The sequence below is a fragment of the Vulpes lagopus genome, chromosome 5 (genome assembly GCF_018345385.1).
Source record: "Vulpes lagopus strain Blue_001 chromosome 5, ASM1834538v1, whole genome shotgun sequence".
NCBI classification, from domain to species: domain Eukaryota; kingdom Metazoa; phylum Chordata; class Mammalia; order Carnivora; family Canidae; genus Vulpes; species Vulpes lagopus.
In genome coordinates, this window is record NC_054828.1 from 57,759,255 (window position 1) to 57,779,271 (window position 20,017).

General features: G+C 45.6%; 1 protein-coding gene across 3 annotated transcripts in view; it reads right to left on the reverse strand.

Moving 5' to 3' along the window:
* MYRFL (myelin regulatory factor like) overlaps positions 1-20,017 on the reverse strand; it is a 121,752-nt gene that overhangs the window by 54,048 nt on the left and 47,687 nt on the right. For all 3 annotated transcript variants that reach the window (XM_041754293.1, XM_041754292.1, XM_041754291.1), the window contains 6 exons: positions 18,878-19,041; positions 12,255-12,405; positions 8,747-8,942; positions 6,650-6,726; positions 4,588-4,698; positions 3,634-3,724 (listed from right to left, as the gene is read on the reverse strand). In XM_041754293.1, coding sequence (XP_041610227.1) covers positions 3,634-3,724; positions 4,588-4,698; positions 6,650-6,726; positions 8,747-8,942; positions 12,255-12,405; positions 18,878-19,041 — 790 coding nt within the window. The remainder of the gene's footprint in view (positions 1-3,633; positions 3,725-4,587; positions 4,699-6,649; positions 6,727-8,746; positions 8,943-12,254; positions 12,406-18,877; positions 19,042-20,017) is intronic.

Consider the following 20,017-nt stretch of genomic DNA (forward strand, 5'->3'; position numbering starts at 1 on the left):
GTATTCCCACATGTGAATTCCACCCACAGGGTGGAATGGACATTTGCTCCACATACTGATTCCTTTGGGTAAGCAAAAATTCATGTGAACTCCAGAAGTCAGGTGTGCGCGTGCGTGCATGTGTGTGTGTGTTGGGGAGGAAAGGGAGTGGACCCTCACATGGCTCTGCTCTTACACCCACCCCTCATCATCCTTTTTTTTTCTTTAAGATTTTATTTATTTATTTGAGAGAGAGAGAGAGAGAGAGAACAAGAGAAAGCGAGCAAGAGAGAGAGAGAGCACAAGCAGGGGGAGAGGGAGGAGAAGCAGACTCCTCGCTGAGCAGGGAGCCTGATGCAGGACTCGATCCTGGGACCCCGGGATCATGACCTGAGCCCAAGGCAGACGTTCAACCAACAGAGCCACCAGGCGCCCTCACCATCCTTACAGCTGCATTATTTCGTTTGTTTTCCCTGCCCTTGTTTGTTGGTCTCTCATCTGAGGACGGGACAGTTTGCGGGGCAGTAAAGAGGCATTTCAGGGAGACATATGCTTTTTTATTCTTCTGGAAAAGAAACTGGAATAATGTATTCGTTTTCAGAACTAGGAAACCCCGGCGTGTCTTTGAAAGGCAGACAAAAGTAACCATCCCTCCTGCTTACCACGCAGCACTCCAAACCAGGTTTAATTATGTGTTTTAGAAGGAAAGGGGAGCTGAATGAAAACCTAGTTATTAACCAGGAGAATCTGAAGGAACCCCATGGCAGAGTGCTCCCCAAAAACAGAAGACCTGGGAAATAAATGTCTTCGGAGTAAACCTTAATTTCCATGAAATTGGGCAATTTACACTACAGGAAGCTGTTTGGTTGACAAGCCAGATGAGCCGTTACTGGGTCTTGCCCACCGTTCTCTGTCTAAGGAGAAATCTGACGGGCTCAGTCTCCTGAAGCCCCCCGGAGGCCTAAACCTCGTCTAGTCCATGCCTCTCACATGCGTCCTTGTATTAATCTCTGCTGTTGGGAAGAAGGATTCTTTGGCCTCAAAATGAACAGATTGAATTGAATTGAATGAATGAATGAATGAATGAAGCAAATGAACCTGCTCAATGTACTTTGCAGTTCTCCGTATAATGGAGTCTGCTCCTAAAACATGTTCAGTTGTCAAATTTTACTCTCATTATCCTGCAGCTCTAACCAACACACCCAGGACATGGCCTGAGAGGGCACACCTGGCTTTTTCGGAGAATGCGAGCTGGTCTACACTCGGTCTGACCATAGGTCTAACCATTCAAGGCTAACCATTCAATCCTATAGGTAATGTGTTCTGTGCACAAGTCAAAAACTCACGGATTCACCCAACATCACCACTTCTGAAGTTCGGCGTTCCCCCCCGCCCCCGGTTGGTTTATTTTTTTATTTTTTATTTTTATTTTTTTAAGATTTCATTCATTCCTGAGAGACACAGAGAGAGGCAGAGACACAGGCAGAGGGAGAAGCAGGCTCCATGCAGGGAGCCCAATGAGGGACTCGATCCCAGGACCCCAGGATCATATCCTGGGCCAAAGGCAGATGCTCAACCGCTGAACCACCCAGGCGTCCCATCCTCAGTTGGCTTAAACATTAAACAATTAAATAGATTCAAAAGGACATTCATTTTCACTTCTGCATTTGGAGTTAGAACGAAATAGTATCAGTAAGATATTTCTAGTTTGGGGGCGGGGGAGGAGAATGGTTTGTACTATTACCATTCTCCTCCGTCTCATTATTACTAGAGTAAGCCTTGTACTACCCAGCACACTTCTAGAATAGGGTGTTCTCTTTCACCGAAACTTACGGCTAGAAGAAAGCAATCAAATCTGGAATACAATCACTTACTACAAATAAAAGTTTAGTGAAAAATATGACAACCAATCTATATTAAGCATAATTTAATGGTTTTTAGTATTTGTACCGAATGTGAATTGCAGAGACACTCAACTTTTCAAAGTGATCATGAGTTAAATTATCACTGAGTTTTGGGTAGGAGGAGGCACCAGTTCCCGGGTTCTGGTAACGGAGTATTAGACAGGAGAGCACTCTCTCCTGCAGCTGCTGTGTGGATTCCGCAGGAGCCAGAGGACACAGCTGCTAGCAGGAAATGGGGGAACCGGACACCAGGTAAAGTATTCAAGGTCTGCAGGTGACCAGCAGGCTACGGACTCAAGCATGAGCCTCCCAGCTCAGAGCAGCCCTTGCATAACGTCTGACCTCTGCCAGCTCCAAAAAGAACAGCATTGTCTGTCTTTATTCCTCCTTAGGAAAAACCAGAAAGAATGAGTGCCCCAGGTTTGCAGACTTCACTTCAGATCTCATTCGTCAGTGCAGCAAAGCAATGCGGACGGCATCGTCAGGACCCCGTGAAACCCTGCCGGGAGATGGAGAACCCCTGCCCTTGGCCCCTGGCCGTGGAAGAGGCCCCCCCTTCCCCTGCCTTCCCTCCCTTGTTTGCCACAGGTTAGATCAAGCCCCACAGAAATGCGCAGGGACACAGGCTAGGCCTGACCTGGGACATCTAAACCCAAATGTTTTACCTTATTTCCATCGTTACTTCACTTCCATTGAAACTTTGAGATGCGGTTTAAGGATTTCCACGTAGAAGTGGCTTATTATTTTTAATTGATTAAAAGAATTTACACAGAGCACGCTTTGTTTCAGAATAGCTGAGCGCAAGAAAGGAAAGACTAGTGTCCCCAGATGGGCAGATCTTGCCCCCAGGCCCAGGAGCAACAGCCACCTACGTGGGCAGGCCCTTACCGAGTGGTTTCTCCTGGCCCTTACACGTCCTCCCCGTGTCACAGCCCAGCTCCTCCCGCTGCTGGGCCCGTGGTGACCTGTTATCTGATGGCCCCGGTATTGTCCGTGGTGGCCAGCCTGGCCTCACACAGCTGCAGCTCCAGCTGCCAACAGTTCTGGGCCTTCGCGGCTGCCAAGCTTCACATCCACAGTGTGACCGATCAGTCATTCAGCAGAATGTGCGGAACCATCGCTGTTGGTAGGCAGGGGCCCAGGGGTTCCTAGGGCACCGGTCACTCTTACTACTTTCCCCACCCCATGGGCTCTGGGAGGTTGTAACCCGAGCTCCGCTTTTGCAAACTGTGCAAGATGATGAATTTCTTGCCCTCCTGAGCCTCGGCTCCTCTGCATGTGAAGGTGATGTAAAGGTGCCACGAGGTGAAGTGACGTCGTACATGACTTATCAGGCCCAGTGCCTGGAATGGAGTTTCTCAAGTGCTTAACCAGAGCGTCTCAACGGGAGCACTGCTGACATGGTGGAAGGGGTCATTCTTTGCTGCGGGGGGCCTATCTTGTCCATTCAAGGGACCGAACCGCACCCCCAGCCTTTACCCCTAGAGGCCAGTAGCATCCCCCAGTTGTGACAACCCAAACTGCTTGCAGACATTGCCAGACGACCTTTGGGGGGGGGGGGGGGGGAAGCAGGGGACAAAAGTTCTCCTGGTTGGGAACCATTATGTGAAACCTAAAATGATAACACCTGCTATTACTATCCTCATCAGTTGCGAAACAGCACATGCCCAGCATGCCAGGGGAAATGCAAATTCTACTTGCGAGGAGAAAAGCAGGTGGGACCCAAGAGAGCACAGGAACCGAACCTTACCCTCACAATGATCCGTTCAGAGACGTGGGCAGACAATAGATAGAACTGGTCTCCGTTCGCAGCATACAGTCCGACCACCAACATGAAGTATCTGATTCAAAACCAGTGATCAACACACCAGGAAACAGAGACATGAGCTGGGCCATCAAACACCCCCCAACGCTTGTCAACCAATGGGGAATCCACCTAGATGGATGTGTGCATTGAAAGATTTTCTATTCTGCTCCAAGTTGCCCCTGCTGTGGGAGGGAGAGCAGCTGATCCCCTTAGTATGGTTCTGGGCCCACCCATCCGCTTGTTCCGAGGTGAGCCGTTTTGCAGGCCTCACGACAAGTGGCCACGGGACAGGTCCCTTTGCCCAGAGCCAGCCAGGCTGCGTTCGCTGCCCCAGTAGGGCCACCGTGGATCCTTCCCACCCCACTTGCTCTTGGCCAGCTCCAACTGTCTACCCTGCAGTCATGACTTTGGTCAAAGACCTGGGCCCTCCTCCCCTCCAATCACCCCTAGTGCAGGTTTCATCGTTATTCCAGTGACTGCTTCGTATGTAACACGGATGAGGCATTCCTAAGATGGAATCATTTCCTGAAAGTCAAAATAAAACTATCCCTATGAGAGAAGCTTTGGCTTTAAGCCTCGCCACCTTCCTCTGCAAACTGGACAGATCCTCTCACCCTTACAGACAAGACTTCTCCCCTGAATCTAAAGTAAAACAATGGTTATTTTCATCATGATTATTAGCCATCATCTGAGTCCCCGAAATGGGTTCTATGCTGGGCTACGCAGTTCATCTACAGCATCTCATCTAGAAGCCCCGGACAACCCTTCTGGAGAAGGATATAAACGTTGTCCCCATTTCGCAGAATGGGAGAAGTCACACGTCAAGGCCACCCAGCCAGCTCAAGGCGGTGTGAAATTTCAGATTCAAGTCTTTCCATTATGCGTGGATGCCAGTACCTCTGGTCAGGATTTGGCTTTCCCTTCTTCCTCATGTTATTTGCCGTAGTCTCGCTGAAGTGCAACCGGCCCAGTGTAACTTTGGTGACCTGGTCGGCCGGCAGGTCGATTCTAAAACAAAAGAGCAGAAATACGGGGACACTGTGAGAGAACGTGGACTCTGGTCATGTCTAACTGGTCCTGAGATTCTCAGGGACGTTCAGTCCCCGGTCCCCATCACACCGCGGGGGACCCTCTCCCAGGCCCTGGCCTTTTAATAAACTCTCCACAACATGGTCAGGAATGGCAGCCGGGGAATCACTCTTAAAAGGTGACATATGGGGATCCCTGGGTGGCGCAGCGGTTTGGCGCCTGCCTTTGGCCCAGGGCGCGATCCTGGAGGCCCGGGATCGAATCCCACGTTGGGCTCCCGGTGCATGGAGCCTGCTTCTCCCTCTGCCTATGTCTCTGCCTCTCTCTCTCTCTCTCTGTGTGACTATCATAAATAAATAAAAAAATTAAAAAAAAAAAAGAAATTTAAAAAAAAAAAAAAAGGTGACATATGCCCACTCAGCAGAAGCTCGAGCCCAGAGTTTCTGACTCATGGGCCGTGTGCTCCCCATTCCACGTAACAGCTCTTTTAACTCCACCGTGGGGTGGGGGTGGGAGGGCGGGAAGACGTCTCATTTGTACCTCTGCTGCTGTTGCTAGAGCACTTGCCTCCCGAAAAGCAATTTCCCTAAGTTTCTCATGAATGTTTTTGCCTCCCCTTCACATATTGGCCTCCTCCTGGCCCGGCTCCTAAGGGAGACCACACCCAGGCTGCCCTGGTGAGGGAGAACCAGGTGTGCCAGGCAAGTTCAAGGCTGTGTTTGGACATGTGGCTTCAGCGTCAGGCTGAGCTCCCGCCTGGTCCCTCCAGGCAGGAGGATCATCTTCTTTCCAGCCCAGATGGGATTGACTCATGGTCAAAATACTGAGATGTCTCAACTACATCCCAGCCAGACGGTCAAAAAGCAAATCGCACTCCAAGTCAGCCCACAGCATGAACATTCCTTTTGGACAGTCATATTGCTTTGCGTCATGCCAGTCCTGTATGCTGTCTACCTTGGAACATACGAGGCAGTCTATCAACATAGCATTAAAAAATAAGAAAAAATGAGTTGTAAATAAGCACAGCATGACATTAAAAGAAAGGTCTAACCATAATCTATGTCAAGGAACCCATGTAGTTAGCAAGGATGCTATAAATGGTTATTAAAATAATGATGACTTGGGGCTCCTGAGAGACATAGGGGGTTAAGTGTCCAACTCTTGGTTTCAGCACAGGTTGTGATCTCTGGGTCCTGGGATCGAGCCCTGTGTTGGACTCCACTCTTGGCATGGAGTCTGCTTGGGATTCTCTCTCCCTTTCCCTCTGCCCCTCATGCCTGCTCTCTCTCTCTCTCTCTCTCTCTCATGTACAAATAAATCTTTTAAAAAACTAATAATGATGACTTCAAAATGGAACTTTTTACAAGAATTTGTTTGAAATTATTTCAATGCATTTTACCATCTTTGTTTTTGCTAATAAGCAGGTATTCATAATATTAATATATTACTAATGTGGTTTCTACAATGGGAGTCATTTTATTTATTTACTTTTTTTATTGAAGTATGGTCAACATACAATGTTACTGTAGTTTCAGGTGTAGACTTAATGATTCAATAACTCTCTACTTAGGCTGTGAGTGCAGGTCCCATCTGCCACCACACAGCACTGTTCCAATAACATTGACTCTATCCCCGATGCTGTACCTTTCATCCCTGTGACTTTTTTATTCTATAACTGGAAGCCTGTACCTCCCACCCCCTTCACTGATTTTACTTCTGCCCCAACCCCTCCTCTCTGGCAACCATCCATTTATCCTCTGTATTTATAGGTCTGTTTCTGTTTTTCTGGTGTATTTGTTTATTTTTTTAGATTCCACATATAAGTGAGATCATATGATCAGCAGGATTTATTTTTAATAAACAAAATAAATTAGGCAATAGATCTTTCCCCCCATACATTCACAAAGGAATTCAGAAGAGAAAATCTTACTTAACAGGATTGAAAGTCTTCTTGCTTCTATCTGCTTGCGATTGTTCAATAGCAATTATTTGATTGGTGGCTTCTACCTGTGTGGAACAATGGAAAGTAAATTAGTTACCAAATAAATAATTTTTTTAAACAGTCCATTAGTAAATAACATTTAAGTACTTTACAAGTTTTCCAAGGCATCAGGATAGGCACCGAGTAGAAGGAACAAGTCACTGAAAAGATGTATAAGACAATGGCCCCAACCTTAAGGAGTACGCTATTGGTGAGAAAAGAAACGAATACATGTAAAACTAAACAATGAAAACAGAAGGCAACAGAAGACAGTTGAGTTTTCTGGGCACTGAATATAGTGTGACTTGTAGATAATTAAAACATCAGGAGCAAAACACAGGAGCAAGGCAGCTCAAAGGATACATGCACCCATTCGTTCATTCCCTAGACCCTTGCCGAGCACCTGCTATGCACCAGACATTGCTCAAGGCATTAGAGGTGAGCAGTGGACAAAATTAACAGAAACCCCAGCCCTCGCAGAGCTAGCATTCTAGTAAGAAGAAATAACAATAAACAATGAAATTAAATAAAATACAGAAAATGGCTTTTCAGTACTTGCTACAAAACTCCTCTTGCTATGAATAAGTAGTGGCTAAGGTCTGGTGAGATCTGCCTTGTTCTATATGGCTTGTGGGTATTAGCATAATATTCTTCTGAAAAGCAGTTGGGCAACATACAACAGGAGCTTTAATGATGTTCGTGCCTTTGATGTATAAATTATTCTGGAATGTATCCTCATGCGAAGACAGGTATTAATGGATGTTTCTGAAGTTTTATTAATAATAAAGAATTGAAAATAAAAAAACTTAAAATAAGGTAGGAATATGGTACATTTATTCAATGGAAACTATGTCATCTTCAGAAACAATATTTTATAGGATCTTTAATAGTACCATACACTATTTTTGTAATACACTATTAACAATGTGAGGTTAATTTTAATAATGGGAAAAATTAGACTACCAAATGGCGGATCCCAAATATGAAAGAATTTTCTCTCTTCTTTATTGTTTTCTATTCCAAAATTTTCACGATGGATTCATGTTACTTCCATAATCAGAAAAATATATTTTGTTGTTGTTGTTTGTTTGTAATCTGTGTTTGCTTTTGGTTTGGTTTGGTTTAAGAACTCAGTTTGGAGCAAGAGCAGCTGATGTGTGCAGCAGTTGAGCCCTATTTTGGGAGACTCAATGCCTGCAATTAGATTAATAATCAGAATAAAACATGCAGATAATGGATGCTCCTCCCCCTAAATGCTAGATCTGAGGTAAAAAGTTAACAAATCCTTGTTGGCCATTCAGAAGTCATCCTACCTGCATTCTAAACTCAGCTCTCTTATTTACTTATCTTGGATGAATTGTCTAAATTTACCATGACCCAGTCTCCCCTCTGGTAAACTGAAAAAGTGGGGACATTGACTAGATTAATGGTTCCGTGGCTTTTTAAAGTCAGAGACCTATTTGAGAATGAGGTGAAAACTATGAATCAAAAAGAATAAAGCAAAAAAAAAAAAAAAATAATAAAGCATTACAGTTAGTAAAAGATGTGCAAGATTTATATAGTGAAAACTATCAAAATGTAGTTTGAAGTGATGCTCTTTCCAAGCCAGTTTCAAGCCTTAAGAAATTGGCAGCTCCCGCTTCCTATGTCTTAGAACATTTATTCTTAGAACCCATCCACCATGCTGTGAGGAAGCACAACCTATCCCACAACCTATCCACGTAAAGAAGAGCCAAGGCCTCCCGGCCACAGTCTCATTTGAGTTCCTGGCCAATGGCCAGACCCAAACTTGACAGATATATAAATAAGCTATATTTGAAATTGGATCCAGGCCCAGCTAAGCTGCCCCAGATGATGACTCCTGAAGAGATATGAACTGTCAGAGCCAATCCCTAACCAACCTGCACATCTGTGACCCAAAGAGATGATTATCATTATTTTAAGTTGCTAAGTTGGGGGGGGGGGGGAGCTTGTTATGCAGCAACAGATAACTGGAACACTTAATAAATGTTGGTTTAATTAAATTGAGCTCAATAAAAGACTTACCTTAACCCCAAAAGCTTTCAAGTAAAACATTTCTATTGGCTTTAGGCCCATTTGAGTTTTGACAAATTTTGGACTTCCCCAAACTTGGATATGGATGGTTATCTGAAAATGGTTCTTCTTTTGGCAAACAAAAGCTTCATCTGCTGGCGAAAAATTAAATCCTTTGTCTGTGACAACTCGATAGCCTAAATCAGGTCTATGAAAAAAGGAATCAAAAATCTAATTTAACAAACATTTTCTACACATCTTCTTTCATTAAGTATATTAATAGTAAAAAAACATAAAATATTAATAGTATAAACATTTCAAGAAAATATATTATGGAAGGTGACCCTTGCTATATTTAATCAATTTTGTGGATTTTTTGCTGAGGAAGTGAAATGCTATTTCAAAACACAGATGGTTCTCTCACAGCATTTTATCTTCTCACAAGAAAGAAGCACAATTCTTGCCAAATGGAAACACTGTCTCCTCAGCCTGCCTTTTCCCTTTGTGCTTTCTAGAATTCTAATTGGACTCTACCATACAACAGAAAGCATAGTCTAGGAGTTGAGAAGTCACTGCATTACTCAGACCTGTGAAATATCTGGGATGAAATTCATCTTTTTCCTCCTTTAAAAAAAAAAGCCTCTAAATGTCATCAGCAACACCATACACAAATAGTCCCTCAGATGAGTGACTCTTCAGCCTACTGATGGTCAGAAGGAAAAAGGAGGCTGGTCAGAATTACCAGGAATAGCTTTAAACTAGATTCACCAGAGCCAGTGTAAGAATACTGATTGCAAACCTATTTTCACCAGAGTTTGGCCATTTCCTTTTTCCCTTCCTGATCTGGTAATGGCACTGAAAACCTACTATGCTGGTTACATCTACTGGGAACAGAAGTGGTGGGATGGCTAATCAGGCCCTTGCTTTATTTGTCCTATCAAATTATTTTCAATATCAGTGCTTTGAGTATCATGGGTTTAATTAGATCCCTTTAAATGTTAAGAAAAATAAAACACCCTACATGTGTAACATTATTGAGTAAAGAACAGAATATAGAAGGTGAAACCTTTTTGGTAAGTTTTTCCTATACATGTTGTAGATATGGAACAGGATTTTTAATTCGTCAAGATTCCTAAATGTGGGGTTTTCCCCAGGAAAGGAGCTCCTTCCCAGGACCAGAAGCAGAGAAGGGCAGATTTACTGCTCTGCTAGCTCTCTGCTGCTTCATGGGTCTGTGCTTTCTGGGATCTCAATTTGGATGGCTGCCATTATAATGAACAACATTGAGTTTCTACATTTTCCTCTAATTCCAGAGACAGAAAATATGAATGAGTCTCTTGGGAAAAAAGTGTTCATGTTCTTTGCAAGTTAAGCACCTTCCCAATGGATCAAGTCACTGGATCATTGATTACTCCCAAGTAGCTGATCCGTCAAAGGCTCCGCAATCAGAGTGCCCGCAGCAGCAAATCCAAGAACATTCACTGAGTGAAGGATTTGATAAAGACCACATGTCTTATGCCGTCTGGGAACTTCATATTGACTCATGTTTCTAGAACTAATCGAATTTACTCATCTCACGGCTAGATGAATGAAATTGTATAGATTTTACTGCAGAGGGTAATAAGAACTGTCTTGGTTGAGAAAAAAAGGAAATATCTTTTTGTGATCTTCCATGTTTCACTATCAAAGACTCCGAAGGAAGCAGGTAAGGTTTACAGCTCAGATAGGAACATTTAAGCCTGAAATTTAAAGACAGTCAGAAGCAGAAACTGAATCAACCAACAACACTTATGCAGTTGAAGATGATTCTGAATCTTAAACACCAAACTCTGGTTATAGAAATCTGTTTACCTAAAAATAGCAATTCTGTTCTTGATATCAAAAGTTATACATCAAGTCAACTAAACTGGCTTTTTAAAAGCTCTTTCAAAACAGGTTTTAAGTATCACTCAGAAGACAAAGTTTTTGATGAATGTTCAATCCCCTAACTGGATTGCTTTTAAGTAATTTAAGGAAACAATATTCTTGTGACAAATTAGACAAAATAATCTGGGACAAGCAATTTTCTGTCTCAATGATATGAGTAGTGAAATCAAGACAACATGAAGTCTAATGTAGATTAACATGGTCTTTTTCTTGCACTTAAGAGAAGTGAATTACGTCTAAGCATTCAAGATAAATCTGCCTCTATACCTTTGAGCTGATACCATCCATGTTCTCCTTTTTTTCCAGATCAGTGGAGCTTAGATTGGCTGTTCAAAACTTAAAAAAAAAAAAAAATCTACTCAAGTAAGAAGAAGGGTAAGTTGCCTCAAAAACTTGATCAAGGGTTTCACAACCTCAGTAGTCATATTTAAGATAGCACATGGAATACTCCCCCAAAATATAACCAAATGAAGGCCAAGACTCAAAACCAAGACCAGTGGACCCTTCCTTTCTTCATCTAATTGGACACAGTGGCAAAGACACAAAGTTGTGACATTTCAATGATGCAATTAGCAATTTGCTCCTTTCTGCCTCCCATTCAACACACCAACCCCCAAAGTCTGTTTAAGTCCTTAGAATTTGTTTTAAGGAAATGATTTCTTCCTTCTAAGAGTTTCTCCAACATGAAAGTCCTAGTGATAAGTTTTGCTCTTAAAGGAGCTATATTTGAATTTGGGAAATATCAGGGAAGGCCCTCAAGTTTATAGATCAACGTTTCTCATTTCACATTATATTTATTACTTGAAAGTCCTATTCTTTAGCCATTAACATTTTTCAGATTTTTCAAGAAGGCATTTATAATCTTGAAAATTCTAGAAGATTTAGGTAGGTAAATTATACCCTAAGGAATAAAGAGAAGGTTCAGAGGATATTTAAGAGCAATAAAACATAGGTCCACATTTACTTCCTGAAACTATAATGTCATAAGATCACGATGAAACTTCTATAGTTTAAAGATATTTTGTACGGTTTCATTTCAGTCTCTAAATACAAAGCCACCACCAGCTAGGATTGTTGTCGTGTATGTTTTTGTTTTTGTTGTTGTTGTTGTTGTTGTTGTTGTCGTCATGTATGTTGACAATGAGCTTGACATACTGATTCACAACATAGATATTGGGGGAGGGGGAATGTCACCAGCTAGCAATTTAACGTGGCCCCCAAAACAGTATTCTGTGGAATTTTAAATCAGCTGCAGGCTTAAATGTTACTGATTCGGGAAATCCCTATTTTCCAGCTTTTAGTTTGAACTGGGTATATGATCTCAGAAAGATTCGCTCTCCCTCCATCATTTAGTGGGTAAATTATAATGAGTTGGGATTATAATGTGGATTCCAAAAAGCCAGAAGCCCATGTCCCAGCTACTCATTAGTTGGACTGCAAAACATAAGGAGTAAGACACACTTTCTCATTGACCCCCTTCTATTTGATCAGAGGTGGCATCAAAGCCCAAATACTTGGATTTAGTCTTGAGAGTTAGCACTGCCTTTCTTCCCTCACTCTCCAGTACACCACCAGGGGGTCCTGGGCCACTTACAGTTTTTCATAATGACCATTTAATAAACTGTGCCAAGGAACACTTTGGTATGGCTGCCACTTCAGAGTAGGAGAACACTGGTCCACTGGCATCACGTTCAGCCCCTCACTGTTGTAGTCTTGCACTTCACTGCTGTAACTCCTACTTGTCACTGCAAAGAAATCGGTGTTAAAAAAAAATTAAAAAAAAAAAAAAGAAATCAGTGTTAGATCCTTCTTCCAAGGCTGTTTTTCTTGGACTCACAGACAGCTGCATGGAGCAAATGAACTGGCCGCGTATGAGGAAGAGTGACCATGTGGAAAGTGATAAGTGTTGGGAGGCAGGAGACATGTGGCTAGCCTTGTTTCCTCATCTGTAACAAGAGCAGTTTGGGGTCAGTGATCTCTATGATGCCATCATGAGTACTTGGTGGAAACTCTGCCCTCAGTATCTATCTACTCTACTTCCTGCACAGCATCTCCCCTCTTCCAGTCAACGTGGTTCCAGTGGAGTCCACTCCCAGCTGGAGGAGGGTAGGGGCCCAGGCTGGACCAGTTAAAGCACAGCATTCACTACTTGCATGGATAACTGCGTCAGGTAGACTCATGACCCAAGCCAATCCAAGCAGAGTGGACCTCAGCCCTTCAGGGGACACGGGTTCCAAGATGCTGACTCTTTGCTATGAGCTTTAAACCCATGAGATCACAGCCCCAAGAGCTGCTGGCACCATTTTGGTACATGAAGGAAAAGCCTGTCTGGGACCGTAGCCCACACAGCAGAAGGCAGGTTTGAGAATGAAGGGCACCCAGTTCTGATGTCGTGATTGGAGTTCTGGGATCCAGTTCTAAACTCTTAGGTTACAGGAGCCAAGGAATCCTCCAGTTTTGTTTTTTGTTTGTTTTTTGCTTAAGGCACTTTGAGGTTTTGGGGATTTTGTCCTTTGTTTCTTTGTTTTTGTTCATTGCAACCACTACATCTAATCCGTTACAGGTCCCTTGTGGCACTAGCTTTCTGAACTTAGATGAGCTATTTATTCACTTAGGGTCTTACTTCCTTCAACAGCAAAAACAGAAATTAAAGCAGATGTCTTGCCCATCTTGCAACGTTATACAAGCAGAGAGACTATCATAGTACAAGTGAAAGCGCTTCCAGAAGCTAAAGCCAAGATAAAGTGACAGAAAGGGTCGAAAGTATGTAGTATTGACAATACGAAATTGCTATTTTCATATGTTAAAATAACAGCAATTTCACAGGCCCAAGCTACTATTTTTGCATAATCCTTGCAAATTGTCTTGAGTATGCCTCCAGACCGTGTGATTCACCCTTGGATAATCTTGGCGTAAATTCTATTGGTATGTTTCTGTTTCTCTTTTAATCCTCCTCCAATCACTCATGCCTGACTTCAGGAGTGAGAGGGAAATAGTGGGTGTTCGTAAGCTCAGGTGCAGGGCTGTAAGCACCAACACAGAAGTGTGACATGAGTTCCTGTGGAGCGTGCCCTGAGCCCACAGGTTGGTAAATGCTGGGTTGGCTTTCGCCCTCCCAACTTCCTTTCTTTACACTTGCACTGAGGACTTCCTCAAATGAATAAGTAACACAGCTGCTGCAGGTTGTCTTTGGTCTCAAATGTCATAGAAAATAGGTTTATGGGGGTATCTCTCTATTACATGTCACTTAAGGAAAACAACTTTTTTTTTTTTTTTTTCAGTTTTTGTAGACAACCATTTTGAAAAGATTTTGCAAAATCATGAAAACCGTTTTCCTGGCTTGGACTGTAGAAGGTCAGCAGCACAAGGACCTCTTCAGGCTGTCACTCCTCCAAAAGTTACCAGACCTAAAAACTTTTCAACACACACACACACACACACACACACACACACACACACACACACCTTCCAGGGTTCTCCTACTTAGACAAAATCCCGAGAAAGGAAGACACTATCCTCCCATCTTTTCTTCCTCTGTCCTCCAGCGGAAAAAGAGTCTAAAAGAAGTTCAAGATCTTGGAGTCTGGAATCCGACGGGCCTGGGCCTGAGTCACAACTCCACACTCACTGGCTGTACAATCCAGGCAAATGGTTACAGGTCTCTGGGCTTCAGGTTCTTCATCTACAAAACGGGAGTAATAGCCTCCCGGGGCTGCTGAAGGGATTCAACAGGTTACGTCCATCCATGCTCAGCGCCTGTCTATCCCCAGTAAGGGCCTAAAAGGTGGCACTTTGACTTCTTACCAGTGGCACTGTCATCATCATCACGTAGCCTTGCTTCAGCTCAGGTGCCTCGGCTGTTTCTAAGAAGCCTTGGCCAATACTTCTGCTCTTGGCCTCCGTGAGAACTCAGTCGGAGGTGGAATAACTCACACCGAGTGCCTGAGTGACGATCACTAACTCGGGCCCTTCCCCACTCACTCGTGGTGGCAAGGTCAAGGATTGGGCCTTTCCTGCTTTTTCTCATTACAGCAGCAAAGGGATGGGGCACCGCTCCCACGGGACCGACGCAGCCAGGGCTTCCCCTCCAGGAGGAGCTGGATATCCGCTGGTGAGACCCTGGGCCCCAGGCCACACTGAACTTCAAGGCAAAAGCCTGAGCCTGGGGTGGCTTAGTGGTTAAGCATCTGCCTTCAGCTTGGGGCATGATCCCAGGATCCGGATGGAGTCCCACATCCAGCCCCTTACAGGGAGCTTGCTTCTATCTCTGTCTCTCTGTGTGTGTGTCTCTCTCAATAAATAAATAAAATCTTTAAAAAAAAAAAAAAAAAGAGCCTGAGCCCAATGCTGGGACCTATCACTGTTCACACTAATAAGAACGTCTACTACTCCCGTGTGCTGTCTCCACCACCGCTGTCCCCAAGCGCACCCACACACTTGGCATAGCTTCTCATCAACTCTGCAAGGTAAGGATACTTTTGTTTTTTCAATAAACTTTCTTGACTAAGTACAATATACATAAAAAAGAATGCATTATTATGCGAGATCATTAGTATGCAATTTGATGCTTCCTAATAAAGTGAATTTTACTGGGTAACTAGCGTTGGGCCAAGAAATAGGACATGTCCAGCCCTCTAGAAGACACTCTTGTGTCCTCTTCCAGCTACTACTTTCTCCGGCCCAAGACAAATGACTATTTTGAAATCTAATGCCATAGAGGAGTTTATAGAAATGGAATCCTATGATATATACTCTTACGTGTTGGCTTCTTTTGCCCAATATTGTGTTTATGGGATTCACTCATTATTGTTGCAAATGGCAATCATTTGTTCATCTCTATTACTGGAGGAATGTACCACAATTTATCCTGCCTTTTTTTTTTTTAAAGATTGTATTTATTTATTCCTGAGAGACCCAGAGAGAGAGGCAGAGACACAGGCAGAGGGAGAAGCAGGCTTCCTGCGGGGAGCCCCATGCGGGACTTGATCCCAGGACCCCAGGGTCACGCCCTGAGCCAAAGGCAGATGCTCAACCACTGAGCCACCCAGGCGTCCCTTCTCCTGCCTTTGATGGCCATTTGGGTTATTTTCAGTTCATGGATATTATAAGTAATGCTGCTATGGATATTTTTGTGTGTCTTTTAGTGGGTGTACCTGCATATTTCTGGAAGACATATTCCTAGCAGTGGAATGACGGGGACATAGGATATGCATTAGTCCATGCAGCCAAACTGATTTACCGAGTGGTTAGGAGGTCAGGATTCCTCGTGTCATTTAACAAATGTGGAAACTGGGGTTCAAACACCTGAAAAAACTTGCCCAGTGTCACAGCTGCTAAGTGGAAGAGACAGGATTCAAGCCATCCTCTTCCCTTCATGCTACATGGAGGATTTCTTGAGAACCCGTAGCAGAAGAGGAATAGAAGTGTGAAGGCAGCAAAGTGCTCAAGTCCTCACCTGTTGGAAAAACTCATAGCTTGCATTTTTAATGTCTTTCAAAAATGTTATTTTATACATTACTTTTAAGAGAATCTTAGAAATGGGTGAAATAGAAATTATGATCCTCATTTGACAATCAAGAAAAGTCAGTTTTGGGGCACCTAGGTGGCTCAGTTCGTTAAGTGGCTGACTCTTGGTTTCAGCTCAACTGGTGACCTCAGGGTCCTGAGATCCAGTCCCTCAATGAGGAGGTTTCTGCTTGTCCCTCTCCCTCTTCCTTCTGCCCAAGCCCTACCCTGCTTTCACTTGTGTGTGCTCACTCTCTCAATTTCTCCCCAAAAAATAAATCTTTAAAAAAAAAAAAAAAGAGTCAGTCTCAGAAAGTCCCCAGCTGCTGAGGAGATGAGCAGATACTTTTTCTGATTCCAAAGTGTGAACTCAGCCAGTGCACCTCTCCTGGGGGCCAAAGGCCACCACTCTGGGGCTGAAATACCCTTCCATATTTGAGGTTCAAAACGTATGAGTCCATGAACTCTCTTATAATTGGGGTTCGGATCAGAGGGAAGCGGGAACCCTCTCATATATGGGGTCTAGACCACGCGGGGCTGGAAACAGCTAGAAGGAGCCTGCCCACCAGCTATTTTCTCTCTAAGCAAGATGTTACATCTGCCCATAGCAACCCAGTGAGTCCACATTGTGAGCCTATAAATGGGACTCTTGGAACCCTTGGACAAAGTGAACTGCTTGGGCGAAGGCACCAGAAAAGCCTTATTGATTGATTTAGAACATCTCCCACCGAAATCCCTGCCCAATAAAAACTAGCATGAGCTCCTCCTTCCTGCTCTCCTGTCTTTGTAAAAACCCTCGCCCTCCGCCACAACAAATAGGAGTTCTCTACTAGAAGACTTCGGCAGAAAATGTAAACTGTGATGAAAACACAGCATTCGGATTTTTGCCTCCCTCCACCCCCACCCCAGGAACCTGTTCATTTACATTCTGGAACCATTGTCTGGAGGCAATGCCCATCTTTCATGGGCTTTTCAGTGACCTCTGTTCGAATAAGGACTGAAACAAGGAATTCAAAATTTCCTATCTGTTGAGACATTTCGGATCCTCTTCCATGACTTTCTCTGGAGATGGTGAAAAAAAAAAAAATCAATGTCCTCTCCAAGAGGCAGGCAGCAGAAAATCATTGCAGGATGGAGCCGAACCCTGCAACGGCCAGGACGATTTGAGCAGCAATCTGGTTTGATGGGGAAAGGCTAGGAAGGTTTGGGTGGCTTGCTGGGTTCTCTCCGTGGGCCGCTGCCTCTGTGGGAGGCGAACAGATGGGTCCCTCGTCTGGCTGGGAACTTACTCAGCCTTTTGTGTTTGAGAATCACAAAGAAGCTGCAGGCTAGATGTAAGGATCCTGGAGGAGACTCAGGAAGTTCGCAGAGGAAGGTGGACTGTGAGCTCCAAATTATCCAGAAAGGAGACTTTCATTAGCATTTTGTGGCTCAAGGGTTGAATAAGGAAAACCAAGCAACTGCTGGCCAGGCTGGATCCATGCAAAAGAAAAGGAGGCAGGGAGAGGTCTGGTTCTTGCAAGGGCCGGATGCCCAGTGCGCATGTGCCCCAGCACTCCCGGGGGTGGGGGGCGGCCTGTGTGGGCCTTGGCGGAGCTGGAGCTGGAGCTGGAGCCGAGGCCAGACATCCCTGAAAGGACAGTGGGCTGCACAAGCTCAGAGGACCGGTTCTAATCCTGTGGCCTTGAAAGACAAGGGCAGCAACTCAAGCAGGCGAGGAAGCCACCTGCATCACCTTTAAGGGTAGTAGAAACCCCTGGAGTTGGGAACAGGAGGAGGAAAGAGAGCTCCAGGATAGAAGTCTGTAAACCTCCTGCCAAGCTGATGCATGGGAATAAAAGGGATGTACCCTAAGTCTGGGCGCCCATTCACGGGGCCTGCATCTGATTATTCACACAGCAGCTGACAGAAGACGCACGGGGGCTTATCCTTTTGCCTGGTAAGTGCCGCCGCATGTATTCTCAAAGGTCAAGGTTTCGGACTCCGAAAAGTCCAATTTGTTCACAACTTGAAGAGGTCTCTAAGCTCAAAACATGATGGGTCATCGGTTATATAAGACCAAAGATAAGGTCATCTGACCCCTTGGGCATCCTATGATTCTGCTGAAGACTTGATCTTCCGGCCGAAGGAACTGGACCGATAGAATCTGAAAGATCGACTTGGAACCCGCTAACTTGGAAGTGAGTCCTAGGGGAACTCAAGTCTCTCAGTGGTTCCTGCTCCACTTTGGAGAAACTCTCCAAAGTCGGCTTCTCAGAGTACCTGCCGCGGGCCCGCAGGCCTGGGAACCCCCGGGAGCTTGTCGGGGCCCCAGAATCTCGGACCCCGCCTCAGGCTGCAGGTTCAACATCATCTCAGGTTCAATCAAAACCGTGTTTTACCAAGATTCCTATTAAAGTTGAGAAGGGTTGCAACGCACCAAGCAACAGCACACCGGCAGGCTGCAGAACGTGCTGCCACCTTGTACGCTGCCACCCGCCCGGAGCCTGTGTCCTCCCAGACACACCGCCCTGAGATCCAGAGGATGGTCATTTGGCCTCCACCAGAGAGAGGGAGAGGGAGAGAATGTGGCATCTCTCCCCAGGAGGCCCTGCATGACCCCACCTAGCACCACTGGTAACCGGTAACGGGGTTAGGAGGAGAGAAGGAAACCCCCGGGGACTAACCCCTGGCTGAAGGGTGAACGCGGGGACAGGCCCCGGGTCGGCTCACCTGCTCGGGCATGCTGGGCCCACACCTGGCAGTCCCTGGGGTCCTCATGCTGGGCCCACACCTGGCAGTCCCCAGGGTCCTGGTGCTGGGCCCACACCTGGCAGTCCCCGGGGTCCTCCAGCACCTCTGTGCACTTTCTCTTCTTGGTTGGTGGAAACGAGGTTCTAAAATCAAGAACCCAAAATGAAGGTTAAGAGTTTCCGCTCTCCAGGTTGCAGCACATCAGATTCAATATTCCAGGTCTCTGCTCCTGGCCTTCTCAAGGCTGATTCTGGTTAGGGATGCGGGGGCTCAGCCGGTGGGCCTGTGGCCCAGGGCATGACCCCAGGGCACGGGATTGAGTCCTGTGTAGGGCTCCCCGCAGGGAGCCTGCTTCTCTCTCTGCCTGTGTCTCTGCCTCTCTGTGTGTCTCTCATGAACAAATAAAATATTTTTTTAAAAAGACTAATTCTGGTTGGTTACGACAGCTCAAGCCCTGCTGGTCTGCAATAGGACAAGATCCTAGCTCAGCATCCCTCCTAGTCTGAAACTTAGTTTTCCAATATCCTGTAGAGCTGAGGTTCAGCTGCTTGGAAAATAAGCTCTGACCACATTTGCGCAGGGCCCACTGAGGCAGAGAAGATATGGACCTAAGGTATAGCCCGGGAGGTGCACATTTTATGCCTGAAATTTTTTCTTCACGTGGAATTTCAGCACAATTTTTGAGGACCTTTACTCTTTTTTGCCATTCTTTAGGTTTAGAAGGAGGAAGGGAGGAGAAAAGAAGGGGAAGGAGGAGGGGGGGATGTTAATGTTCGTCGGCAGGGAAGGCAGGGAAGCCGCGGAGTCTGCCCCGCTCTCAGGCCCCCTCTGTATCCGACGGTGAGGGTGAGGCTTTGGGGTCGGGCGTCTGAACCCAAGGACGGTCCTAGGCCGGGGCCAGGCCGCGTCCGATCTCTGCGCCTCCAGCGCCACCTGCTGGAGAGGCCGCCGCGGCTCGCGCTTCCGAGCGGGCGGGGCCGGGGGGCCGGGGGGCCGGGGGGGGGGGGGGCGGGCGAGGGGACCGCGAGGGCTGCGGGCTGCGGGGGTCGGAGAGGGCTGCGGGGGGGGGGGAGCGGGGCCCGGGAGGGCTGCGGGCTGCGGGGGGCCGGAGGGCTGCGG